The sequence below is a fragment of the Haemaphysalis longicornis genome, unplaced genomic scaffold (assembly GCF_048455015.1).
Source record: "Haemaphysalis longicornis isolate Haplotype H1 unplaced genomic scaffold, Haemaphysalis longicornis Haplotype H1 scaffold_7, whole genome shotgun sequence".
NCBI classification, from domain to species: domain Eukaryota; kingdom Metazoa; phylum Arthropoda; class Arachnida; order Ixodida; family Ixodidae; genus Haemaphysalis; species Haemaphysalis longicornis.
The window spans coordinates 149,759,671-149,787,261 of NW_027526422.1; the positions used below are offsets into that span (position 1 = coordinate 149,759,671).

At 49.9% G+C, this 27,591-nt stretch overlaps 1 protein-coding gene across 1 annotated transcript in view; it reads right to left on the reverse strand.

The window, feature by feature from the left end:
- LOC144147125 (putative oxidoreductase TM_0325) overlaps positions 1 to 6,638 on the reverse strand; it is a 32,906-nt gene extending 26,268 nt beyond the window's left edge. The window contains exons 1-2 of the mRNA XM_077679198.1: positions 6,424 to 6,638; positions 1,378 to 1,517 (exon numbers count right to left, since the gene is read on the reverse strand). Of these exons, the coding sequence (XP_077535324.1) occupies positions 1,378 to 1,517; positions 6,424 to 6,460 (177 nt within the window). The 5' untranslated portion in view covers positions 6,461 to 6,638. The remainder of the gene's footprint in view (positions 1 to 1,377; positions 1,518 to 6,423) is intronic.
- Positions 6,639 to 27,591: the final 20,953 nt, after the last annotated feature.

Below are 27,591 nucleotides of genomic sequence, written 5' to 3' on the forward strand. Positions count from 1 at the left end.
CAGCTGCTACTCTGCACCCCTTGGCAACGACCCCTTCGCAACTATCCTGGCCCGCACGGTCACCAGCCCGGCCACTGAGGATGCACATTCTCCAGCGGTGATTATGACTAACCAGACAATAGCGCAATAGTTTAAACTAAGCAGAATGACGCCCCTGCCTCTTCAGTCCTCACCCAACCCAGCCTACACTAACTACAGAAAAGAATCGGTACGGCGACCCCTAACTAACACGTTCTATAGCCCCCTACGATTAAATCTCAGCTAACTTACATTGTACTCCCAGGGGTGTACATTTTGTGGAAATCTAGGCGATCAACCACATAGTCTGAGAGTGTGACCGAAACCCTCACCTTGTTCGTATCCCTACTGTTTTCGTGAGCAGTAATAAAGCGTGTTGTGGAGCCCACTCGTCGTCGCCCAGACCACCTTGGTTGACCGAGCAGCCAGTGCCAAGGACCCCCGTGGACTTCCGGACTCGGAAGTCAACCCACAATTTTTTTTCCGTTCAATAACGCTCTCTCTTTATCTATCTCTCCCTCTCTCTCTCCCTTTGTGTATATATATATATATATATATATATATATATATATATATATATATATATATATATATATGTATATATATATATATATATTTATATATATATATATTATATATATATATATATATATATATATATATATTAGGTAAGTAGAGAGAGAGAAACAAGAAAGACATTAGAAAATAAAAAAAAGTTTACTGACGTTTCAGGAAGTCGTCTTCCTGAAACTTCAGTAGACTTTTTTTTATTTGCTTATGTTTTTCTCTTGTCTCTCTGTCTGTACTTACCTTAATATATATATATATATATATGTATATATATATATATATATATATATATATATATATATATATATATATATATAAAATGCATACCCGGCGGGCATTTTTTCACCACTTTCTTTCTGACTAAAAAAATTCTCTATCTGTTTATATGACATACCGCAATCCCCCCCCCTCCCCCTTTGCTTTCCGAGGTTTTCTTGAACACATAGTGGTCACGGCAAGACGGCAAAACTACTCTTTCTCACTTAAACACTGCTCCAGGTGAGAATGAATAGCAGAGTACTGTTCTATAATGTAGGCATCTGAGTGTGGCACGCCTTGCGCTTCAGAAGTACTTCTGGGAAAAACCTGCGCAGTACCTACGTCCCACCTGACTTGTTATACTTTTTCCGCTACTCATACAGATCATACGCGTAGAAATACGGCATTTTATGCAACTTTCACGCATAATAACCATGAAGTGCGCGCTCGCTGCTTACATTACGGAGCTAATGTCACAGCTGCACGTTTTAACACTACAGCTTTCGGCGGCGGACCTTACCTGATATTTACCTTATCTCGAGGAATTCCTTTAGAACGACATTCTTCAGCCACCCTATCAAGATTTTCCACGTTCCTAGCCATGAGTGCGAGAAAGCTTCCCAGAGAAGCGAAGTGCAGGGCCGTGGCTTCACCGATTCCCGACGATGCACCTGAAGGAAGAAGTCGCAGCATTCATTTCAAACATCGCGGTTCTGTATTCCTTTGTGGAATTCTCTGAGCAAAGGAAACATTTGAAAAATCGTGCGCAGTGAACCACAGGAAAGGCGAATAACAAAACAACAGGGCGTCAGACTAGCTTTGTGTTAATGCACACCCAGAATAACGCGAGGGACGCAGGCGTGATTCCGATCCCACGAAGCGGGATTTTATTTTTTTTTTTAGGCGCTTGCTGTGCGTTGGTGGAAACCCATTTCGCTTATCATCCTCATCATCGTCGTTTTGGGAAACCATTTGTATAAAGTTGGCTTTCCTGCAATGTTTACTAGGGCGAAGGACGCCCTTAGTAAGGCACAAAAAACCCCGCTCTAACAAAAACGTCTCGTGGTCGTACTTGAACCTCCATCCCTCGCATTGTGAAGCCGACGTCTATCCGATCGCGCCATACTGACACGGTCGAAGGAGTTTGGATTTTGGACTGCGTTTTCACTGACAGTTTGTACTTTGAAAGCAGTTTGGATTTTGGATTTGGGTTTTGGATTTTGGATTTTAAAAGCAGTTTCGATTTTGACTGACGTTGCATGAGGAGGAGCTTCGCGTTTTAACAATCTTTCTCTTAAGAATGGGTCTTTGATATTTTTTTTCTTGACTGATCACTGGGTAAACTCTATGCGACCAAGCGAACTAAGAAGATAAGCAAGGCCTATCATATCAACGAGGAAGCAGGCAGCATGTGAGCATGCTCTCAACGGCGCCTAGTGGAAAACTGTGGGGCTTCCTGTTAGAGCGCATGCCCAAAGCGTAGCATGGCCCACTATGGGATTGCTTGGAGATTCAACGGCAAAATCAGTTATTACTTATTATCTTTTATTTTTGCACGTGTAACGCGTCGCGTGTATGCTCGTTTCCCTTGTTGTAAGCGAAATTTCACGTGCTGCAAGCTACCTTCTCCGCTGAAGCCTACGGAGCGCCCTGCGTACTTCCGTCTTTGTCTTGGTATTTTCCTGAGTGATCAAATGTCTTCAAGAAGAAAACCAGCCGCCACATCTTCAGCCTTTCCTCGACGCTAGAAAATGTGCAAGCACTGAATACATTGAACCGGCCAGCAGTTATTCAAAAGCCATGGATCAGAATGACATCGTACTCAGTATTCAATAGCCGCACACCACGCAGCATAGGCTTATTACTAATGGGTTGTATACCTAACCGTTGTCATATTTATCGATTACAGTGACGGCCCGTATGATTTACGGAATTCCTATCAAAGTATCCGTACTCGTTTATGCCATAACTCTTTTATCAGGGGATCAATAGCCGGCGTAGGCCGAGTGCCTCAAGATTCATCGTCGATTGATAGAGAGGGCTGGAGCCGGATGCAAAAGTAAGGCTCTCCAAAATGGCTGATGTGCTTCACCGGCGTCCTTTTCGTTTTCCGTTCATTGCTGTTATCTCGGGCAAAGAAAGAACGGAGATAAGAGAAGGGAGCAAAAATTTCACTGCAATTAAACAGCAGGCCAGGAATCGAAACGGGAGTAAAGACTAAAGCATGAAAACGTAGGTGAAATGGGGAACAGATCGGAGAGGGTTGTGCTTGCGATGAACCCTTAATGTATGAGTGAAGGTCATTGCCCTATTTTGAGCTGCATGTTCTCTCGTGTTGCTGCAGCCCGTCATGCGCAAGAAGCGGATGAGAACCTGTATCACCTGGTGTCTTTTTGGAGAAGGTTAGAGACCCAAGATGTTCTCATAGAACGGCCGCCGAGACCCAACGTTGCGCTTACTTGGCGAGATAGAACTTCTTTGCGATTAAAACCGTGAACAGTAACGTGAAAGGTGCGGGATTTTTCTTTTTTTTTCGCTGTGCACAATCACTCCCAATGAATGCGATGGCATCAAAAATTATCCTTCATAATGTACACCTTTCGTCATCGTCCTCCCTCAAGTTTTATAATTTATTTATTTATTTATTTATTTATTTATTTATTTATTTATTTATTTATTTATTTATTTATTTATTTATTTATTTATTTATTTATTTATTATCCCACTCTCAAGGCCCGAAGGCGACACAGCAAGGAGTGGGGATTATTACAAATAAATTCGTTGATAACATTCCAGTAGTATAGTGGCATCGGTGATGGCAGCGATGGGGGCAGGAAAGTGGTTCCAGTTATTCGTCGGTCGTGGCAAACACGAATCGTCGGTCGTGGCAAAAACGCTCGTGAATATTGTTCGATGATACTAGAATGCATATTTTCGCAATCTTACCATCTCCACGCATTGCCACGACATTGGACAACAAACAAAGTAACACCAGTATTTAAATCAGGAGATTCTCAAGCACCCTCTAACTAATGACCAATATCTGTCACTTCTGTGTGCTGAAAATTATGGAGCTTATTATTTTCACACACCTCACAAAATTTCTAGACGGTAATAGTTTTTTCACTCCCGCGCAGCACGGGTTCGGAAAATGCTTCTCCTGTGAAACACAACTTTTTTCAATTACTAGCAATCTGCACAATAACCTAGATACTGGCTGTGTAACTGATTGCATATTCCTTGATTTTGCTAAAGCGTTTGACAGAGTTGACCATTGCTTACTTCTACATAAAATGAGTGTTCTTAACATAGATCCGTTAATACTGGACTGGATACACGTTTTTTTAACCGCACGTGTTGAACTTGTCTGCGCTAATGACTGAAACTCTCCGTCATCTCCCGTTAGTTCCGGTGTTCCGCAAGGATCAGTTTTAGGACCTCTGTTATTTCTAATATATATATATGATTTACCAACTAATATCACATCTGAAATATGTTTATTTGCGGATAACCGCAATTTATCGCAAAATAACGAACGACAGTGACGTTATGCAGCTTCAAACTGACTTCGATAATCTCTCCGCTTGGTGTCAAACATGGCAAATGCAGTTAAATGTCTCAAAATACAGGTCAATGCGAATTTCCCGTAATAACCAGACACCACCCGCTTACACTCTTAACGATTCCCCTTTACCCACCACGCTCTCTTACAAGTATCTTGGCATTATTATTACTAACAACCTTTCCTGGAACCTACATATAGTGAACATAACATCCAAGGCTAACCAAACTCTAGGCTACCTCCGTATAAATTTTTCTCTCGCACCTTTGTTGTTAAAGTTACTTTAATACACTACCTACGTTCGCCCTAAATTGGAGTATGCTTCTTCTATTTGGTATCCGGCTCACATGACATTAATACATTCAATCGAGATGGTACTAAATCCCACAGCCCCGTTTTATTTTATCTAATTATCACAGAACAGCCAGCGTTACCCAAATGAAAAGAACTTGAGGCCTTCCGAACCTCTCGACTCGCCGAAAACACTCACGATTTTGCCTCTTTCATAAAATTTACCACCATAACTTCACGTTGCACAATTCATGGATTCGTCCTGCACCTTACGTGTCAGCTCGCCGAGATCACTCACATAAAGTCGATGTACCTCATTCAAATACTGTCGCACATTCCGCATCATTCTTTCCGAAAACGTGCAAGGATTGGAACAATCTACCGAGCTCACTAACAAGTATTAAAAACCCTGATCTATTTAAGGATGCTTTAAATAACTCTGAATAAATTCCCACTCAGTGTCCAAATTGTATACCTTAGAGTGCTTTGCATGATGGTTATGTTATTGATTATGACCATATTTATTTTATATATCCTTGAAATTTTGCCGAATGAATCCACCACTGTGCACCTGGATTGTATTTTCTTTACTCCTGCGTGAGACTGTTCTATTGTTGCTGTTTAGTTACGAACAGTGCATCTGTCATCCATTTGTTATTGTCGTAACCCCTCCCCTCTATAATGTATCCGTACCCTTAGGGTAAAATAAATGAAATGAAATAAAATGAAATCAAAAGGAGCATTCGTGCGACAAGGGGTACTTTCAACCTTGAGGCTATTATCTGGACGCGATGCAGAGGTAAGATTAATTCATTCATGAGGATCTCGTTACAGCAATAAGTTCCTTGAAAATGAGAAAAGCAAAACTATCTGCGACCTAACTCTAGGTTAGGCAATCGAAGGATGAGTTTCACGGAGGAAACTCTAGCATGGCGAGGATATTTGCGAAGACTGAAACGAGCAGATCGATTCTAGCTAGATTCAAGAGTATTTTTGAAATATAGCGAAAAAATTGCGACAAGAGAAGGGTGGGGAGTAGGTTTCCAACCGAAGACGATGAAAACAAAGATGGAACACATGACGCATGATAATTTTCTATGCCAACACAATCCTGGGTTATTTCACCCAGTTTTCGTTTTGTCTACATCTGTTTCACCATTCTCTCAGGTAGCGACGTCGTTATTAACTTCGACTCGAAGATAGTGCCGGCAGGGAAAGAATGCTGGAAGTGAGAGGGAAGAGCAAGGAAAATCAAACCGATGTTGGAGGGAGTGGAGGTTCGGTGGGATTGACTTGAAGGAGGAAACGGGGGAAAGGTGAGGCAAGCGGAAAGTGGAACGGGGGAATGAATTGGGCAGGTCAAAAAGACTCTTTATCAAAACAGGAAGAGTACATGCTAATTGCATGTCTGCTGGTTGAAAGCTGCTCTACAAATTTGAAGCTAACAATCCTTTGTATGAGAGATGCTGTTCCTGTCGATAAAAACAACTGATTCCGGCAAACGCAAAGGAAGGCTTTCACTTACGCGAAAACGTGAATTCTGCTTCCGTGTCTCTTACTACTACTCTCGAGAGTCGAGAGTGACACCAGGTGGTCCCACACTGGTATAATATCAACACTCTTTGCTCTAGCTAATTTTTCCGTGCAAGCCATCACTCTATATCAAGAACCGTTTTTCGGTACTGGCGTCATGCCCTACTAAATCCTGGCGGGAAGGTGCCTACCTGTGATTAAGGTCACTTTTCCCTTCAAATCAATCATCCTGAGAAGCCTCGTTGAGATGCCGGTTGGCGCTGTATTAGGATGATCTTGAAGCAAAGCAGCAAAACGCACACACTCACACCCAAGCACAAAAACAGCGATTCTATGACACGACCGGCAGCCGCTTTATAGGGACCCGCTCTGACAACTGCGCGAACGTCCCAACGGCTACCCGCCCAAGCGGAGTTCAAGCGTGAACCACAACACGGTAACTGTGAGACTGTAGCACGCGCCAAAAAAGGGCATGCCTGCAGAAGCGGCTACACAGTGACGCACGTGAGCGCTTTGTTATACGGCTAATGAGACGTTGCGGCAGTTGCCCTTGAAGTGCAGAGCTGTTTCACGAAGCGGCACCGGCTTCCGACGTTCCCCCTCTGGGCCGCACGACCTTCGCCGTGTTTTCCTTCGCTTTCCACCTGCCGTGTGGCCATTCGAGCTGCCAGTGATGCACTTGCATACCATATATAGCAATGGGATATAGGCCGCAGCAGTCGGGTTCTTTCACAAGGCAGCTGGGAAGAGTTCCACTTCGAATGAGCCTGGCATGACTTCATGTAACCAGTGAAGTAAATTTATTTATTGTCTAGCGTTTTAAAGCGTATCATGCTCTGCCGAGCACCCCCTCCCACAGCTGCAACCATCTGACACCCTGGATTTTCACAAAAATGCGTATTTATTGGAGTTGACACATTCAATCGTTATAATAATGTGAATAAAAATTGGTAGAAGAGATGTTTTATGAACGAAGAAATGCAAAACATTGAGAAACCTATGAAATTATAAAAATGAACGAGTGAAATCTAATATACCGTATGTACTCGATTTTAAGCACAACCTTTTTTCTAAGATCACAATGCGCACAGTCGGGGGGGGGGGGGGGTGCTTAGATTCGAAAAACCTAAAATGGCCCTTCCGCCCCCCTCCCCCCCCCCCCACAGAAACACGCTATTCGTGGCAGTATCTAGAGGAGGCAGGCACAAGGAATAATGTTTTATGAAGTAAACATTTAAAAAGAAGGCACAGACCGTGAACTCACCGTTTACGTATGATACTCAGTCATTCTCAATACCACTCGAGTGTGTAACAATGCTTGAGCCGCTGCTCCCAGTATTCCACAGCGTGTTGTCTTTTGTTCCGTCAAACATTTCTTTTAAATAACTCAAGTTCACTGAGAAGCCTAAAAACAGATCGAGAAAGCGCGGTTGGCGGTCTCGGCCGTATGAACTCTATAGCCTGGGCACGGCGCACCCTCGCAAAAATGGGTGTGCTTAAATTCGCGTGCAAATATTCTCCCAGTTTTTTTTTTCTGAAAGTAGAGGGGTTGGGTGCTTAGAATCGGGGGGAGCTTAGAATCACGAAAATACGGACTGTGTCCTAAACGACCACCACGTGACGCTCTCAGAAAATTGCGTATTTGCAGAGTTCACATATGTTTTTCAGTATAGTAATGCAACTGAAGATAATTGGTACAAGGGGAGTTCAAAAACGGAGACATTCAAGTACTGTAATCCCTCGTTGACTCAAGCTCGGATATCTCGAAATATCGCTGAAGTCGAAACTTTTGCTCGCCGTGCATTTACCTCCCATAGGCGCTATGTATTTGCCCCCTTTTATCTCTAAGCATTTTGGACGGAACCACAGATATTTTGAAATATCGACATGTAAGGCACAACAACAAGTCCGTTACAGGCACCTGATAAGGTCTCCGTTCGAACGCTCACCTCCCACTGCGCGCCGAACATAGTCGTTAGCGGAGAATCGGCGCGGAGTACGCGCTCGACGAGGCTGATATCACTATACTCGGTGACAACTTAAGAACGGCACCGGAAGTTGCCGCTGTGCCTTATCACCGTAGCCGGGTGTTTCCCCACGCGGCGCAAGTAGGGCGTTACTGGGAATATTTTAAACATCGCGTGAGCCGTTCCCATGATTTTTCGGACTTAATATGCTTATAAACGACTCCAGTGACGACAAACAAACTGCGTGAGACAAGGCAGACGATATCACGCATTCATAGCGACTCCCTTTCAAAACGCGCGCGCACTGACGTCACGGGTCCGGCGCTTTGGCGGAGTGATACACTACATGAGGTGGTGCCATTCTTGAGTTGTAACCGAGTATATTACCCGAAAGCTGCCCGGCGTCTGCACTGTTGAGATAGCTGTGGCCGACAGAGCTGATTGCGCGGACGACGAGGAGCCTCCTGGGGTGCCTACAATGGGAGAAACATCGCACATGCTGCGCCTGCTTCGCAACAAGGTAGATTGTAGCGGTGGCGAACAACAATTTATGCGATGGATTGAGCAGCTCAAGAACGCTTACCTGGGACCAGATGCGAACACCAAACAGGCGAGCGTCACGCAGTTCTTTCTTCCGCAATAATAAAAAATTGTTTTTTTTTGGCGAATTATTCTGCCTTTTTCACAAAAGCTCCTCTGTACAGTGGTGGTTTTTATTACCAGCACCATCTTATTTCAGTGACCTGGACAGAAATTTTCGGCATTTCGCTTAACTCAAAACTCCGCTTATCTCGAAATTTTCAGCGGATTTAACGGCTTCGAGTTAACGAGATTGCTGCATTAGAAAAACTTGGGAAATATTAAAAAACAAGAAGCCAAATCCAGAATACGTGTCAATAGCTGCCATTATGTGCCGTCCAGCATTTTTGTAAATATGTATAGTCGGCGAGGTGTCGCATATAGTCATTATAATAGCGTAACAAATGCAAATAGTAGAAGGAGAGTGAAAAAACAAGGAACATCAAAAGGAAACACTTAGGAAATTATTAGGAAACGCCACCCAACCTCCGCACCCCCCCCCCCCCCCCCAACACGAAGAGAAAATAAAACATCTCAGTAAATGACGGCAGAACCACAAATAAAAAACTCAAGCACTGCGCCTCATGTACTGCGCCTTCATTCTGAATAAAAAAATACATAACAGGTAAAGTTGAGGCACATGATCGTTCTATAGCGTAAATACCCATGGTTAGCGAAAAGAAACAAAGATTTATTTAAATGTCAGCGCTGTTTAGCGCAAAGAATACTTATTTTAAGCACTCTTGTACATCCCTCTAATAAGTACCCTTGCGTGTCTTTGCAAAGACAGCAACGTTATTTTAATTTAACAAGACGCCGGATTAACAAAACAGGAACTACAAAAAAAATGTGACGCTATAAAACCATAAAACTTCCCACCTTACTGGGCTACTGACAGCCAAATCCCGTTAGCAAAAACTCACAATGAAGACGAGCGGCGTAAGAATGCTGCACATTAGTCGACAATTGTCTGAATTCCGGCACACTTGCTTTTGGAGCATAGTACTTCTTTGGCTACCTAAACCGAGTCATTTGCGTCTGTCTGTCTGTCTGTCTGTCTGTCTGTCTGTCTGTCTGTCTGTCTGTCTTTGACTCGACTCTACTTTTTACCGCTTGGGCAATATAAATTGACCGCGTATCTGCTTGATTTGCTGCAAGTGAATTGTTACAATGACACATACACGTTAATCAACACATAGTAAACCTCATATCTGCGGCAAAATAAAAGTGCCTAACTGAGATTACCAGCGCTGCTATAATTGCGGTACACATATATCTCGTGCGCCCGAAGGCTCATAACAAAAGAATCGGGTTAAGACCTGTGTCAAGAGAAGAACCGACAAAATAAAATACTGGAATTAACCTGCCTTCTCCAAGCACAACACAAGCAGAAATAACTGTTAATGCGTTGAACTTTCCGTAATGTGAACGCAAAAAACACGTCGGTCGTTCTGTTGATCTACTGTAAACTTTTTTAAGTGCGAATGCACTTCTTAAGCTAGCCTGAATCGTCCGCCGCCGTCGTCCGCATAGCAACAGCTGCGGGTGCGCGCGCCCCTCGTCTTCCCTAGCAACGGGGGGAGATGGGCGCGCGCTACTCTCCTCCTCCTCTCTCCGCTCAGTGACTGCGGGTGTTGGGCGCCTCCTCTCCACTTCGGGCGGGAGAGCTCTCGCTCGCGTAGCGGGCGCTCCGCATTCCGACGCGTGAGGGCGCTCGTGTAGCGGCCGCGTGGCGCGGGAGGGTATTAGTCGAGCGCGCGCCGTCGTCGAGAGCGGTCGCTGGTCCTGCATCTCGATAACGATGATGGCGGACCGGGCAACGGTACCAGCAATAACAAGTGAAATATCTTTCTTTGTAGTTGTGTGCGTGTGTGTAATCTCTCGACTACTCATTAAGATCACGATATCCACCGTAATCGCGCAATCAACAACCGTGCATTCGCACTTACACACTCTCCCCCTCTGGGAAGTGCGAGGGAATTTTTATTATGTTTAACTTGATTGGTTGGTGCGAAAAGAATGGCTCATAGCCACTCAGAGGGCTTGGCCAGGAAATGGGCGCTAACTGAGAGAAAAGGAAAACTGGACTTTGGACTAGCGGCCGCGCCTGTCGCCGCTGGAGCGGCCCCTGCACGGCACCCTCCAAAACCAGTTCTTTTCGCTCGCCATTTGCAGGAGCCCTCCTCTTGTCCAACCTCGGTACTTGCACGTCTCAAGGCGGCTTATAATGCACGTGCGGCAGCGCACTACCCACTTTAGGAGCTTTCCCTTTTCTGTCGCCATTTCAAAGAACGCTCTTCCGACCCTGCTCCGGCACTGATGTCTGCCTTTCTCGACTCACACTCGTATTCTATGCATCTCACGATTTCCAGTGCGTTCCACGAAACATGGAGATCTATGGGTCTCGCCTTAAACAGTAAACTCAGATTCGCGCTGGGCCAGATTCCTGGGAATTGAACGCACGACCGAACTGAAGAGAGTGGGTCCTGAAGGAGTACTGACACGAAATTTTCGTGTTACGTTTTTTTTTTCGCTGCTATGCGTGCCTACCAGCCCACTAATCATAGAATGACACATGAGACGGTCGAGCGCAGCGTAAACATTCATTAACGGCGTCGGTTATTCGTGTCAGTTTCGGTTTCGACAAAACGAACGCTGAGCGGCCACCAAGACAGGCGGTATCACGTGACGTGGTCATTCTTGCCGTACCGCGCCCGCTTTGGACTCACACGCGCGCCCAGACCGGCCGACGTCTTCACCGTCCCCACGCACCCGGGCAGCATGACGTCAGTCCACAAATCACGACGTGTACACTCGCCGGAGCAGCGCGCGCCAACCACAGCCAGCGCGTCGGCTTGGTCACGCGAGCCCCAACGTCGGAAGTTTGGGGCATGTAGCAGATGATGTCCTATCGGCCCGCTCTGGGCTTTCTCACGCAGGCGAAGATTAAATGGATTTAAAATATGTTACGCCGAACGGTTGCTGTTGAAACTTGCTGGGAGATATCTTCTGAAAAAAAGGAAGCATTTTACATAGTCACCTGAGCTTCGAAATTTCGTGCCAGTACTCCTTTAAATAGAAAAGATAGCAGAGGCGGTTGTTATTTGACCCCATATATGCATCTGGGGAAATAGATACGCAGTTCACATTTTTTTTTTCTCGTCGATGTTTCCAGTTCCGTCAATGCGTGAGGCTTAGTGGCAGTACACCCTTCCCTATACGCGGATTGAGTACTAGAAATGATGTATCGACTAACAAAGGGCTCTGCCGCTGTTTCTGAACGCGTATTTACTCGCAGAAAACGGGTAAATGCGTGAGGGGAAGGTCAAAAACAGTATAGAGGCATTCTGACAGCTCAACGAAAATTTCGGAGGCAGAGAGAGAGAAACTTTTATTACGCAATAATGAGAGAGTATTCTTCAGTCCAGGAGCCCATGTGCTGTCCAGGCTGACGTAGCCCTGGTCACAAGAAGGAGCTGGTGTAAACACGAGAGAGGCCGAGGAACCGTTCGCATTGTTTTAATGGCTGACAAAACCGATCACGCGCTCGCGCTGCGAGGAGCTGGTCTTCTTCCTCTTCAGGGCAGATGATGTTGATATTTAACAGATTCCCGCCCGCCAAAAGTGCGCTAGGATGGTCTGTGAGGCGCGTCTTTCAAGCAGTTCTCGAGCGGGCAAACATGTTTCTCGGTCTGTCTTGTGTTTACATTTTCTTTCCATGGAAGACCTATTTATGCGCGCATTCTTTTTAGTTATTTGTTCTTCGAACCACTCGAGGATTTTGTTTTCGGAACTTGGTTGACTATGCTTTGTTGCTACGCCGATCGACTGGAGACTACAAACTTTCTGAAATTCGTCCGGAACTTCTTTGTTAGCCGCTCCAATGTGAAGCCCCATTTGTCAGCGCACTCTCTTCCCGCTGAGTGGCTTTGCGCGTTAAATTCTGTGACTGAGCTTCTTCTTATGGCTTCTTTGGACTTGAACTGGACTGCTAACTCCGATGGAATCACTCTTTTCAACACTGACAACAACATCGGTGCGTGCGTAACTCTCGGGTTCCAGCTTCAGTGATTTCAGTGCCAATGTGTTGATCTGCACTCTCTGCCCACGCCTGCGGAGATCGTCTGTTTCATGTGCCGAACTTACTTTCTCTAACTCCAACAGCTCACTCATGCGCAGCTCCACCGATTGTTCTCGATTTCCGAACGTTTCTTGCAGTATTTTTATCGCTTCATCGTAATTGTCCTCTGCAGAATACTCAAGCTCTTCTATAGCAGCCGCTGCCTTGCCAGTTAATGAAGCCGTCAAGTAGCTGAACTTCTGGGTTTTAGTCATGTTAGGCCTGTCGTGAACTGATTATTTTTATTGATTTGAAAACCTGTTCCACTCCAGCTCATTTCCATCGAATTTTATAAGCTACAGCTTCGCTAGCTTCATGTCATCTGGCCTGGCGTTGTGCTGAGTGCTTGGTGCTAACGTCGGGATGTTAGTCTGGGCATTTACGATGCGTGGGATGGACTCCGCAATGCTTATTTCAAGTTTTATAGGATAGCCAATATCTTCATGACATATTCAATTATCTCAAATTCACTGCACCATCAGCAAGCTGCGCCGACAACCGGAATAACCCAGGTTATAATCCTGGTCACGGCACCAATTTGTTCAGACGAGCGAGACCAGTGACGGCATGGAGAGAGAGAGAATCAACTTTTACTGAGCCCTTTAAAAAATGTGTGTGAGCGCAGGCACCAGATGGGGTGGTTCCCTAGTCACGGGACCCATATGTGTCCAGCAGCTCCTGGCCCCTGGCCACCAGTCCGTACTGAGTAGCGAGGTCGGGGCTGGACAGCAAGGTCTCCCATCGCTCGAGGGGGTTGGGGATAGTGGTGGGGGGAAGGGAAGGTGGGGGTGTTTTGAGTTTCGTGCACTCCCCTATGATGTGCGCGATAGTGCCTCTCTTTTCCTTGCAGAACGGGCAGGAGCTGCCGTGCTCGGCCGGGTACATTCTGTTCAGGAGCACAGAATGCGCTAGCGACCCCGCTTGCATGCGACGAACAATCGTCTGCTGTCGTCTGTCCAGCTGCGGAGGCGGACCGGGAAGCCTACATCGCTCGTTTCGGTACATTTGGACAATGTCTTTGTAGCTCGTGGCGGGGTGCGGTAGCTCGTCCTCGGCCCGGATTGACATTTCTCGGGCGTGGTGGTCGGCCAGGAGGTTCCCTTCCACCTGCGAGTGAGCCGGGACCCACACGAGCTTGGTCGCTCGTCCCGGTGGTCTTCGTTTGTTCAGAATGGCTAGTGCCGCGGGAGAGACTCTCCCCCTCCGGTAGCGCGCGTATGCCATCTTGGAGTCGGTCACCATGGTCTTCGCCTCCGGCGTAGCCAGGGCAAGGGCCACGGCCACCTCTTCTGCTTCGGCCGGGTCCTTTGTGCGCACCGACGCACTGGTGACCAGCTTGTCGATGGTGGTGACGACCGCCGTTGCCTTCGTGCCGTGTTTCGGGAGCGAAGCGTCCACGTAGAGTACCCGAGGGTCCTCTTCCAGCTGCCGGGCCAGAGCTTCGGCCCGCGCCGATCGCCTCTCGTCGTGCCTTCCCCCTTGCATGTTATGGGGAAGGGGTTTAGTCTCGAGTGATTTTTCCCGCTCCTTGGGTAGCGCCACCATCTCTGGCTGTGGTTCGATCTGCCATCCCATCTTTCTCAGGACGGCCCGGCCGTGCTCGGTCTTGCTCAGCCGTATTCGTTGGTTCGACAGGTGAGCCTCAATCAGCTCTTCCGCGGTGTTGAGCGTGCCCATGTCCATCAGACGTTGCGTCGACGAGTACATTGGCATGCCCATGGCGGTCGTTGTTGCTTTTCTTACGGGCGCGTTGGGCGCTTCCCTGTCCTCCTTCGTCAGCCGGAGATACGGGGCAGAGTAGGTAACGCGCGACACGACGAAAGCCTCCACCAGGCGCAAGGCGTCTTCTTCCTTGAGTCCTCTGTTGCGGTTGGCAATTCTTCTGATCATGCTCGTAATCTGTTCTGACGTGTTCTTGATTTCTGTCAAAACCGCCGTCGCCCTGTCATTGCTTTGCAGCAACAGGCCCAGAATGCGGATCTGCTCGGTCGGCTTGATGTGCGTGCCGTCGATGGAGATGGTCATGTTCGGCGGCGCCTCCTTCTTCGGTCTGCCCGGTTGCACCATGAGCAGCTCCGATTTCTGTGGAGCGCAGCTCAGGCCGCAGGACTTAGCGTACTCGTGGACGGTCGTTGCCGCTCTCTGCAGCACCTCCTCCGCCCAGGCGTCTGAACACGCGCGACTCGTCCACACCGTGATGTCGTCGGCGTAGAACGCGTGGTCCACGCCTTCGATCTGCTTGAGTAGTTCGGGTAGGGGGAGGAGGGCCAGGTTGAAGAGCAGAGGCGACAGTACCGACCCCTGAGGGGTTCCCCTGTCTCCGAGCTCCACGGGCTCCGACGGTTCCTGGCCTATCCGTATCGTTGCCGTCCTCTTTGTGAGGAAGTCCTTGATGTAGCCGAAGGTCTTGCGGCCGCATCCCGTCTTACTTAGGTTCTCCAGGATGCTTGCGTGAGACACGTTGTCAAAGGCCCCCTTGAGGGCCAGTGCCAGTATCCCCCGCGGTGAGTTCTTCGTGGCTCACTTGACTACAAGTTCGCTCAACTAGACGAGAACGTCCTGGGTGCTCAGGTGTTGCCGGAACCCGTACATGGTAGCCGGCATCTGGTCCGTGTCGTCCAAGAACGCTTGAAGTCTTCTGAGAACCATGCCCTCCACGACCTTGCCCACGCAGGACGTGACCGAGATCGGGCGCATGTTCTATATCGTCATTGGCTTTCCGGGCTTCGGTATGAAACGTACCTCGGCCTCTTTCCATTCGGCAGGCAAACTCGAGCTCTCCCACGCCTTGTTGATGTGACCCAGGAGCCCGTGCGCCGCCGTGTTGCTCATGTTCCCGAGCAGCCTGTACGTAATACCGTCCGTTCCCGGCGCGCTCTTCTTATTGCTATTGTCTATGGCTGAGAGGAGCTCCGAGATCGTGAATGGCTCGTCCAGAATTGGGTTCTCGGGACCGTCGTACTCTTCGGGTATCGGGTATTGGCCCTTTTCCGTCTTGAGGTAAGTCTTCTCCATGTCTTTCATCAGTCGCTGTCCGTCCCCGTCGTAAGCGTTGAGGACCTTGGTCAGGTTACGGTTGCTCGCAGTCTTGCTGCTCAGCGGGTCGATCAAGTGCCGCAGCAGGCACAAGGTCTTGCGCGCTGACAGCTTGCCCTGGAGTCCGTCGCACATACTTAGCCAGTTTTCGCGGCAGAGCTTGCTTGCGTACTCCGCGATCTCCTTGTTCACAACCGCGATTCGTTTCACAAGCTTCTTGTTGTGGCGTTGGCGCATCCACCTCCGCCTTAGGGAGTGGCACGCTGCCCACATGTGCGCGAGTCGGGCGTCCACGAAAGAGGTTTGCGCTGTCGTCACGATCTCTTGCGTAAACTTGTCAAGCGCGCTCTTCTGCACCCGTGCCCATTCTGCGTACGTTTGGTTGCTGTAGTCCTCCAATTCCTCGGACGACTCGTCGTTCTCTAGGTCCGTCTGCATGCGCATTCGGTCCCAGTCGGTCACTCTGGCTTTGCCCAGGGTTGCCCGATACCTTGGTCCGTTGATCGTTAGGCTTATGATGTTGTGGTCGGAGCCCACGCCATCCCTGCGAGCCACGATAGGTCCGGCGTGGTGTCTCGGCTAGCGCTGTTCCCCTTGCGGGTTACGACGCCCGGTTCGTTCAGGAGGGTCAAGTCGTGGTCCTCCATGGCCATGGCTAGGCTTTTTCCTCTCCTCGATTGATGTCTGTAGCCCCACGTTGGGTGAGGGGCGTTGAAGTCGCCGAGGATCAGGAGCGGCCTGCTCCCCGCCAACCTCTTCCCTTCCCTCACGGTCTTGTCGAAATCGTAATGCCTTTGTGACGGCCTGCAGTAGGCGCTCAATACCGATCGTTCTTGAGTGAAACTCGACCAGCGTGTGCTCGCAGCCGTGTTGCGCGGTGACGTGCTGCGTTGCGGCGACGTTGTTGCGCACCAGAATCGCCGTGTTGCGCTCCGTCAGGTCCGTGTACGTCACGTATACCGGCAGGCGCGGTTTTCCGTGAGTCTCTTGCAGCGCCACCACGTCCGGCTTCTGGTCCAGGCTCTCTATATGAAGTAACAATTCGCAGTCCTTGTTGCGTATGCCTCTATAGGTCCATTGATAAATGATCGTGGTTTCCCCCGCGATTAGTTTTCTTGTTACTTGTCTTTTTCATCATCTTCAGATGTTTCGATGCGACCGCGCCTGTACGCGATCGATTCCTTGATTTTATCCATTCGCTTTTTCCTCATGGCCGCGAGACGGTTTCGTACTGTTAGGTTGGCGACCTTCGCCGCCAGTCTCTCATGCTTGACTGATAGCGTCTCGACCTTTGCCTCTACGTTCCCTAGTCTTGCTTCGATGCCCTCGAGGAGGAGGAAGTAACTTTATTGTGTCCAGAGGAAAGGCCTAGTTATGGCCGGTGTGCTTCAGACGACGGCCAGGATGCCTTGGCTCCTAGCGGCGTCTTCGGCCCTCTGGACGGCCCAACGCTGTATGACAGGGTCCTCGCTAAGCAGCACGGTCTCCCACTGCTCCTTGGTGTGGATAATAAATGTTCCCTCTGTATTGCTGAAGTCTTTTCTTTGTATAGCAGGGCATTCCCAAAGCATGTGTGCCAAACTTGCAAGCTGAGGGCAGTGCTTACATTTACCGTCACGAATTTCTGGGTGGAAGTGCCTGTAGAGGCCTGGGTTGGGATACGTATTGGTCTGAAGACGCCTCCATGCAACTTCTTGTTTTTTGGTCAGCGAGGGGTTGGCTGCAGGGTACTTCCGTCTTTCGCCTCTGTAGTGGTCGAGCACGTCCCGGTAGGTGCACAGGCGATCCTTGGTGTTGTCGGCAGGGTGTAGGGCGGATTGCAGGGGCTCTCGGTAGGTGAATGCTCGAGCAGCCTCGTTGGCGCGTTCGTTGCCCTCCAGGCCCGCGTGTGCTGGCGTCCATATTAAAGTGGTTCGGGTGTCTACGTTTTTGTCCTGCTGGGCAAGGACTCGCAGTGCCGCACTGGAGATTCTCCCCTTTGTGAAGTTGCGGATTGCAGGTTGAGAGTCGCTGACTATTTTCCTCGCTCGGGTTGTGGCTAGGGCTAGCGCTATGGCTAGTTCTTCACCTTCTTCGGGGTGTCGTGTTCGGATGGAGCAGGCGGTGAGAACCTTTCCTTCCTGGTCGGTGACAACTGAGACCATAGCCCTTCGCTGTTCGTAAGAGGCAGTGTCCGTGTAGACGACTTGAGGTTCTCCTTGAAGCTGTCTCCCTAGCGCTAGGGCTCGCATATCTCTTCGCTTTTCGTTGTAGACTGGATGCATGTTCTTGGGGAGGAGAGGAATGTAGATGCCTTTGCGTAGTTCGGCTGGAACAGTGTGTTTTTCTCCGAAAGATCTCTCGTACGGGATGCGTAGGCGGTCGAGGATTTGCCTGCCGGTGGCCGTCTTGGTCAGGCGCTCGAGGTGTGCAATGCGATGCGCCTCGATGAGCTCTTCGAGGGTGTTGTGTACACCCAGTGCCTCAAATTTTTCATTAGAGGCACATATCGGGATTCCCAGAGCCTGCTTATGCACCCTCTTGATGAGACTGTTGATTTTATTGCGCTCTGCCTGTTTGAGGGGTAAGAAAGGGGCTACGTACGTAATTCTGCTAATTACGAACGCATACACGAGCTTTAGCAGAGTTTTCTCCTTCATGCCTCTATTCTTGTTGGCTATCCGCGCAATCAGTCTCGTGATCTGATGGGTGGCTTTCTCTAGTGTTTGCACTGTCTTGCCGTTGTGTGCGTTGGCCTGGAGATGGAGGCCGAGGATACGTATCTCGGCCACTTCGGGGATTGGGGTATCACCTACTCGCAGCGTTATGCTGTGATTTTGTGGGGTATCCTTGGGCTTTCGACCTCGTCGCGTGGGCTTGTACGACAGTTGTTCGGACTTTTCCGGAGAACAGGAAAGGCCGATTGTTTTGGCGTGTTGCTCCACAGCGTCCACTGCTAATTGAAGGCGATCTTGTATGTCTCCATCGCTGCCCCCTGCTGTCCACAAAGTGACATCGTCAGCGTAAATGCTGTGATGTACCTCATCTATGATTTGCAATTTGTTGGCGAGGTCGATCATGCTGGCGTTAAATAGGAATGGAGAAATGACTGATCCTTGTGGAGTTCCAATGCTCCCTGTTAAGATTTCAGGCGAATCATGGGGTCCCACCTTAAGCTGTGCCGTTCTGTCGTTCAGAAATTCCCTGATATAGTTGTAGGTCTTCTCCCCTACCTGTAATTTCTGGAGACTGCGGAGAATTGCATCATGTTTGAGTCTGACGAAGGCTTTGATTAAATCAAGCGTGACTATCACGCGGGCGTCAGTGGCCGCCTTGTCTTCGTTGTTGACGATCTGGTGTTGTAGTTGCAGCATGACGTCTTGGGTTGACAAACCGGCCCTGAAGCCTACCATAGAGTTTGGGTAGAGCTGGTTGTCTTCCATGTGGTTGTTGATTCTATTGAGAACCATGTGTTCGAGGAGCTTTCCGAGGCAGGATGTCAGGGAGATCGGTCTAAGGTTCTCCACACAAAGTGCCTTCCCGGGCTTAGGTATGAGCCGTACTATCGCCTTCTTCCATTGCTTGGGCAGTGTTGCGTCGTGCCAGCACTTGTTGAAGTAGTCGAGTAAGAGCTCACACTCTTCGTCTGCGAGGTTGCGCAGCATCTTATTAGTGATGCCGTCTGGGCCCGGCGATGACTTCGGTTTTAGTCCCTGTAGGGCCGCCTTGAGCTCTTCTATGGTAAACGGTTGGTCCATTTTTTCATTGGGAGCGCCTTCATAGTCTTCATGCTTCTCGCAGGGGTGTTCGGGTGTGTATCGAGCTTGCATCTCTTGGATTGTCTTTTGTACATCACCCTGATTGTGTGTGTGGAGAAGTTTTTCTATATTCCGGAACTGTTCGGATTTACTTTTTGCGGGATCAATAAGGTGCCGAAGTATATTCCAAGCTTTAGCCGTGCCCATCTGGAGTTCCGTGCGCTCACATAGAGCATGCCAATTTTGCAGCATGAGCTTGTCTGCGTACTCTTGAATTTCGAGGATGAGTCTCGCTATGCGGCGTTTAAGTGGCCTATTGCATTTATTCCTCTTCAAGCGTTTTTTAAGGCTCTCTTTGGCCTCCCACATGTGTAAAAGCCTGGAGTCCACTTGTTGGAATTCCGCTTCTTCGGGGATGGTTGTGGTAGCATCTTCTGCCATCCTCTTAAGTCTAGCCGTCCACTCTTCGATGTCACGTATTTCACCGCCGGTTGCTTGGGAATGTTGCCTGAACTTTTCCCAGTTAATGATTTTGCACACCGTCCCCTTAGGCTTGGCCGGGCCTGTCGCGATCCAGGTGGCTGTGATGATGTGATCGCTGCCCAACTCTTGGCCGAGGTTGCTCCAATCGGCACTGTCGCCTTTAGCCAGGTTCCTTACGAGCGCAAGGTCCGGGGTTGTGTCTGTCGTGACGCTATTTCCCTGCCGCGTGGGTTGGCTGGGGTCCGTGATCAGAATTAGGCCTTCCCTCTGCGCGTCTGCCCACAAGTTTCTGCCCTTGACCGATTCTTTCGTGTATCCCCATGTGGGATGGGCCGCATTGAAATCACCGAGTATGAGCAGCGGGTGCCCCTTGGCGGCTTCTATTGTCTTGCGGAAGAGGTTCGCGAACCTGTGCTGTTTTTTGGGGCTGCTGTATAGATTAAGTATGAACAGGCTCGTGTCACCTTTCTTGGAGGTAGGGAAAATTTCCAGGAGAACGTGCTCAATCAATTTTTCTTCGATGTCGTGCTGAAGAGCCGGTACATTCCTTCCGACCAAAGAAGTCACGGTGGCTGACTTGTCTGTGGCGTTAAGGTCTATGAAAGATCTGTAGCTTGCAAGTGTGGCTTTTCCTCCTGTTTCCTGTAAGGCCAACATGTCGGGGGGCGTCTGCTGCGTACTTAAGAATAGCTGCGTGATGCTTCTTTTTTTTCGGAAACCTCTGCAGTTCCACTGCCAGACACAGTACCGGGAATCCCTATTTGTAGTCTGCATCGTTGCAGTCATTGGGATCAGTGCTTCTATGTCTATCGGTGGAGCTGTACCTGTCGTAGGGCTTGCTGTATTTTGAGCGTTTTTCCGCTATAGCTCCCTCAAAGTGGCACATTCTGCTGTTCATCGTTGATTCTATGCGGCTTATTCTGTCAGTCAGGTCTCCTACGGCGCGTTGTATTATGTCTTGCATCGCCCTTATAGCTTCTCCTACGGCCGCATTCATTTCCGCTCTTAATTCGATTTCAGGCTGTTGTCAGATTCGTCTAGCTTATTCTCCTCATTCTCGGGTTCAGACGTTTCTTTGGCGCGCTTCCGAGGTGGGTTGAGGTTCTCAGAGTGGCAGTGGGTTTTGTCAACTGCAGGTGTTTCGTCTACTTGCTCTCCGTTCGCCTTGAGAGCCTGCGCTATTTCAGAAGGGTTTGCGCTCGTGGTGTCCATGGGCTGGGGTTCTTTTTGGCCCTCAAGTGCTGCTGTTTTCTTTTTGAGTTCTCTGTTTTCTTGCATAACTAACTCGAGGAGTTGTCGGATATGCACGAGTTCTGTTTGCTCGCCCTGCTGTCTATTAGGCATGGGTTTCCTCTCTTGTCTAGCTTTACTATTACTGTTCTTGGAGACCTGGCTTGCCCAGCTCACCTGTTCTGATGTTTTGCTTGAGGCGAGGATTCCGCTGTCTCCCAGGTTGTCCACGGGGAGCCGGGTGGCCTTGTCTTGTACACCCTGTTCACTGGCTTTGTTTGGGCTCTCTTGGGTCTGGTGTCTTGGCGGTCGTTGCCCTCGGCTGTTAGATCGGGGCGTGTGGTCCTTACTGCTGTGCCGTGCTCCAGGTAAAGGGGGGAAAGAAACAGATCTCTTCCTCCTCGTTGCCGATGGACTTCGTCCTTTCCTTCTGAAGGGGCTGCGTGATGGGCGCTCCTTGGACGGGCTTTCTTGCTGGCGGAGTTTCTTCTCCCATTGGCGTCTCTTCAGAAGGTAGGGGGTTTGAAATCGTTTGTGGCATTTCTTGTCGCCGGTGGCGTGTCCTTATCCACAAAGGGCGCAGGTGGGGTCGCAACAATGGTTTTCAGGCGGTTGTTCTAGCCCACATCCCTTGCAGCGCACATCCTGAGGATTTGGGCATACGTCCATACGATGGCCCACTTTGCCACAAACGTTGCAAACCTCGTACTTCTTTTTATGCAAAAAGCAGCGGTATTCAGCCCCGCGGTAGTAGACGTAGTGTGGGACCTTTCCTCCTTCGAAGACTATGATGAGCGAGTTTGTCCGACCCATCCTTCGTGCTTGTAAGATAGTTGGGTTCCGCTTGTTAACCAAACTTCTGGTGATGTCTTCTTGGGTGTCATATGGGGGGATATTTCGTATGACACCCTTTGCCGTGTCTTCAGGTGGGGCTGCGTACGCCATGACCTCGTAGGAGCTTCCGCCGATTGAGAGTTCCTGAATTTTACCGTAGACGGCCGCTCTGGCTAGCGATGGGGTGCTGATCACCAGGGTGTTTTGTTCAGGGTTAGCTCTCAGGATGTCCTCCGTCTCTAGCTCCTTTCCTATTCCAGTGGCTTTAGCGATGCTGCCGTGGAGCTGCGCTTGACAGTGCTTCGACACATTGAGCCCGTTTCGCGGGCGGAGTACAATCTTAATGTCCTCCCTGGGGAAGCTGGGTCTCTTGGGACCTTTCTTCGTCTTGTCCGCATATTGCCGGACGCTGATCCCTGCAGCGCCGACTGATGGCTGCTGCGACGTTTTCTGAGAGAGTTGGCATAGCTCCGCGAGAGCTCGTCTACTTTTCCTAGAGTGGCTAAGGAGCCACCCGGGCTCGCTTTCGAAGGATTCAGGGTCAATACTCTCACCTTCGACTTCAACGGCCATCGGTTGTAGACCTCTTGCCTCTAGGATGGGTGCTTCGGGCATTTTCCGCCCCCCCCCCGGTGCTTCGGTGTCAGCCGACATGGCCGACCAGGCTGTCGGCCGGCCGCGGCCCGGCCGCCGTTAGGGTTAGGGAGGGTTGTTGGGTTCGGTGGCGATTACACACAAGTAAGCGCCCAGGGGCACTCGTGGTGGAAACGCTGCGCTTCGGGCGTCCCTTACGCACACTAAACAGCACGAAAAGTACACCAACCGTAGGTATTTCCGCCAGGAAAGCTGTGTAAACACAGAGCCATATGGAGGAACGTCCACACTGCTCGGCCCCCTAGCGGCCAGTCTCGATGCCCTCGAGGCTGACATTTATATGAATGATGGCCTCCAGTATCGCTGCCAGCTTGTCGCCCTCTTGCGGCGGTGTTGATTGTTTTGGTATCTGCTGTCCCGGTGCTGCCGTCTCGCGGTCGACAGTGTTTTCGGCGTCCATCGCTTCTTGCGTTCCCGGTGCCTCTTGCGTGGGCTTCGCCGCCCCACCACGCGCTAGGCGGGTCGAGGGGGGGTCCCTCCGCGGCACCTCTCGTTGCTTTTCTGTGGCGTCCTCCGACGCTACACTCGCCTTGGTTACTCCGTTTGCCGAGCTACCGCTAGCTAGCGCATCTATTTTGTTCATAAGCGCTCTGATCTGCGCGTTTTGCTCCTGAATTTGGGCGTTCTGCCTCTCAATTATTTTCTTTAGTTCTGCACTTTCGTCGCTTTGCTTCGCGACGTTCATGTTAGAGTGGGAAGTGGAGGGGTTGGGATTGAGGGGCGGGAAGTTCTTGTCGTTCGTTACTCGAGCGACGGGAGACCCGTTCGTCCAGCCCACCTTTTTCTCGGCGAGAATCCCTCGTCGTCCAGAGGATGCGGCCCTCGAACTGGCCCGGGACCTCGAACCGGCCCGTGACCTGGAGCTTGCCCTGGACCTCGAACGTGAAGCTTTCTGTCTTCCACTCGAGCCTGTACCTCCTCCGGCCGTCTCCCAGCGGCGGTTGCCGCCACCCCTGCGGCCGGCCGATAATGGCGTTCGGCCGCGGGAGCGGGACCGCGAGCGGCGGCCGCCGCCGCGGGTAGGCATTCTCGACCGGCTCCGCGACGAGGAGCTGCGTTGGGGTCACCCTGAATGACCTCTCTTCGCTTGTTTACTGTAGCCGTAGTCTTCTTCCTCAGCCCGGCGCCGTTCCCATCGTCGGCGTCGAACCACGCACGGCGTCTTGAATCTTGTCTTGCATTTACGATCGGCGGTCAGGTGATTGCCGCCGCACAGCGCGCACTTGGGGTCGCACACGTGGTATTCGTCCTGGTTGGCCAGTCCGCAACCCTGGCATATCCGGTCTTGAGGATTTGGGCACACGTCCATTCGGTGGCCGACGTGCCCGCACTGGTAACACACGTCGATTTGCTTCCGATGCAGGGTGCACTCCATTAGAGCGTTTCCGTAGCGGAAGTAGTTCGGGACCTTGTGGCCCGCGAAGGCGTTCACTACGGACATCGTCTTCCCGATCCGGTTCGCTTGCAGCGCCGTCGGGTTGTGCTCGTGCACTACCAATTCTTGAATTTCATTGGCCGTGTCCTCCAACGGGACGCCGCATATCACCCATTTACGGTCCCTCGAGGGGCGGACTCATAGGTGCTCACCGCGTGGGACGTACCGCGTATGTCGATGCACTGCACGGCGGCGTACTTGTCCGCTCGTTCCCTCACCGGCGTGCTCACGATTATAATGTTCTGCTGGTTGTTCAGGCAGATGACATCGTCTCTTGCTTCAATGGCGCTGACCTGCGCTGCCGTCGTGACGGCTCGGCTAACTTCGGGCCGGGATACTTCGCTCACTCGGAGTCCGCCGCGAGGCCGCATTATTATCTTCGTGTCGTCGCGCGGCAGGTCTGGCAGCCGCGCGCCCTTCAACAGCTTGCAATTGTTGATTCGTTTCTGCATCCTCTGACGTAGATCGTTGCGGGTGGCGCCACCGAGGTCAGTGGCCTGACTGCTGACGTCAGTCGTGGCCTTGGCGCCACCTTGGCTCGCTTGGTTTCTACGCGTTAGTCTTGGGTTCACCGCGCCGCTTTGCTTCAATTTCTCGCCCGCGGTTTTCCAACCGTGAAATCGAGTGAATTGATCCAGCGAAATTTCCACGCCATCCACTTCTACGCGCATAGCGGTAGACATCTTGATTCAGTAACCGCTGTGTAATCTTCCGAAAATAGAAGCGCCGAAAAGCCTGGCGGCCCCGGAGAACGCCTTGGACGCTATTGCGTAGCCGCCGCTGGCCAGCTAACCCTTGATTTAGGGTAAGCGTGGCGGCCGCCGCTTCGAAAGTTCCCGGGCTTGCAAAAAGAGACACAATGGCGTGCATGAAGAAAATTTGGTCTCCCGGTGATCGCGTTGATAATGTCTGTCGACCAGTACTGATTTTGTGGCCTTGCATCAACTTGGTGCGCCAGAGGACGGGTACTTCGTGGAGCCGATGTGAAGCTCGCCCGCATCGGTTGGCCCCCTGGTGGTCCCCTGACGGCATGGAACAAAGAACGCTTAATGAAGACGTACAAGTAGCACGCGCTCGCGCGAGGAAGCAGTCTTCTTGCTGTTTGTCTTCCAGCGCCTTGATGATGATATTTAACAGCTGGTTCAAAAAAGACAGCAGGACAGTCACCACTTTAACAAGGCAACAAGTGAGGTAACACAGGACGTAACAGACGTCCTGGACCCCTACAGACAACAGTTTTCTTTTTTTCTTCGTGTTGAGTGTGCGCCTAGACTAAAGAAATCCTTCCCAAACCGTATTTTATTGACAAAGCGTTCACCTTCACAAAACCAGTTTGGATAAAATTCTCACACCATTAATGCGCCTATTCGGCCTTTTCCACAACCACGGACAGCTTTTCAGCCAGCGAGCCATGCAATATAAGAGTGGTGATTATGGTTGGAATTGAATGGCGCAAACGATGTAAGAATGTAGTAGTTTAATTTCTTGCACGAAAAAAAATATATTGTATCCAATTATTTTACGCCAAAGCTATATTTGGGCACCAAAGGGCGAAATCACGAAAGGCTGCTTATTGTTGTTGTTTTTTCGTTTATTTTTATTAGCCTCAAGGCTTAGACACTAAGCGGGTCCGATCTATATCCAGGAAACTAGGTTGGCCTCCCGGATATAGTCCAGTAGGGAACGGTAGGCAGGACCACAACACCGATTGTGATGCGTGTCTAGCCGTATTTGAACGAAAGGCTACTTATGAATTTCGTCAAGTCCCCGGCATCTTTAAAAATGTGTATTCACCTATCCATCACTTTTTTATTTATCTCCTTGGAAAAGACGGCTCTCGCGCCAGGGAATTGAGCCTGTGACCCCGTTGCGTTATTCCGTTTCGTATACTTTCCAACGGGGGGCGTGATTTTCGGGGCATCTGACTGACATCGACGCCGCGCTGCCGTCACATCCGCTACACGCTTTGCAGCGACAGTGGCAGCAACATGGTTGTCCCAAACAAACTTTGTGATTCACGTGTACAACTTTTAAATTACTGCACAGTGATGTACGCGCTTACAACACGATTTTGTTCAACGCAGAAAAATTTACAAATCGACTCACTCATCTATTGCGAAGTCACGCTCTAGCCTAACCGATCTGCTTGGCGAATAAAGATGCCGTGTACTGTACCATCTATTATACAGTGTAGCTGTGCCAAATTCCTCTGAGCTGTAAAGCCGTGCAACCAGATAAGCCCTCTGGGTTGGGTGGGTGGTGGTGACTGTGACGAAATCCCGCTTTGTGCTTTATAGGCCGTTGTTACGATTGTGAGATGCTGAGAAGCCGTGCGAGATTCCGAGCCAAATATTTCGAGAGCCTGCGATCGTCCATGTCATTGTCAGGAGATTTTCTACGTGATGTATGTGTTCAATTCTTGCCTCATTTTTTTACGCATTACGGTGTGCTCGACAACTGAGCGAACACCTTTCGTATGCCCAAACGCGTCACTGCTTATATGATGGTTTTTATATCGACCAAGGCGGAGTCCCCTCTGCATGCATCAAACACGGCTTTTCATCCCAGGCTAATCGAGCGTACTTGGTTCCCACTGCTTGAATTTTTAATTAAATACGACCGATCTTGTTTTTAACAATGCCCTTGGAAGGGTACTGACACGAAAATTTTATATCTCATTTTTATTACTTTTATCGATGCTTAACGGTCTGGCAAATCCGAAACAGCACTTCAAATACTTGAGCGTGCGATAGTTTATTACATTGAATGGCCTTAAGATGGTTTGTTTCAATTTCCCGCGACTTCATCCCGAAACGAGCGTATGGCAGAATCCCGGCATGATCTCACCGCTTTCTGCGCGCGTCAAAATACTGCGGAGACCGGTGTGGGCTTTGTTTTGACCGCACCGCCGGCAGAGCTGAACGGCTGAGTTGCCTGCAGGTGAGGCCTACCATTGCGGCGGAAATTCGTTAACCGCTTTCAATAAAAGTCCTGATCGTGACTTCTATTGCGTTTCCGGGCTATAATTATCGCTTCCTTTTCCTTGTGTGTAACTTTTTTTTATCAACAGTGCCTTTCTGGGCAGCGGTTCTGCCTTTAGCTCTGGCTACGTGCACCCGTTTGTGAATGCGCCAGCGCCCAGTCACCGCTTGCGGGGCCGCGCGCGTAATATGACGTCACGATTTTTTGATGAGCGCTGGCCGCGTCACTTCTCTAGGCTACCTCGGAATGATGTCACGCTGATGTACATTTGCTGAGCGCCGTTCCGCGAGCTGTTCCGTCAG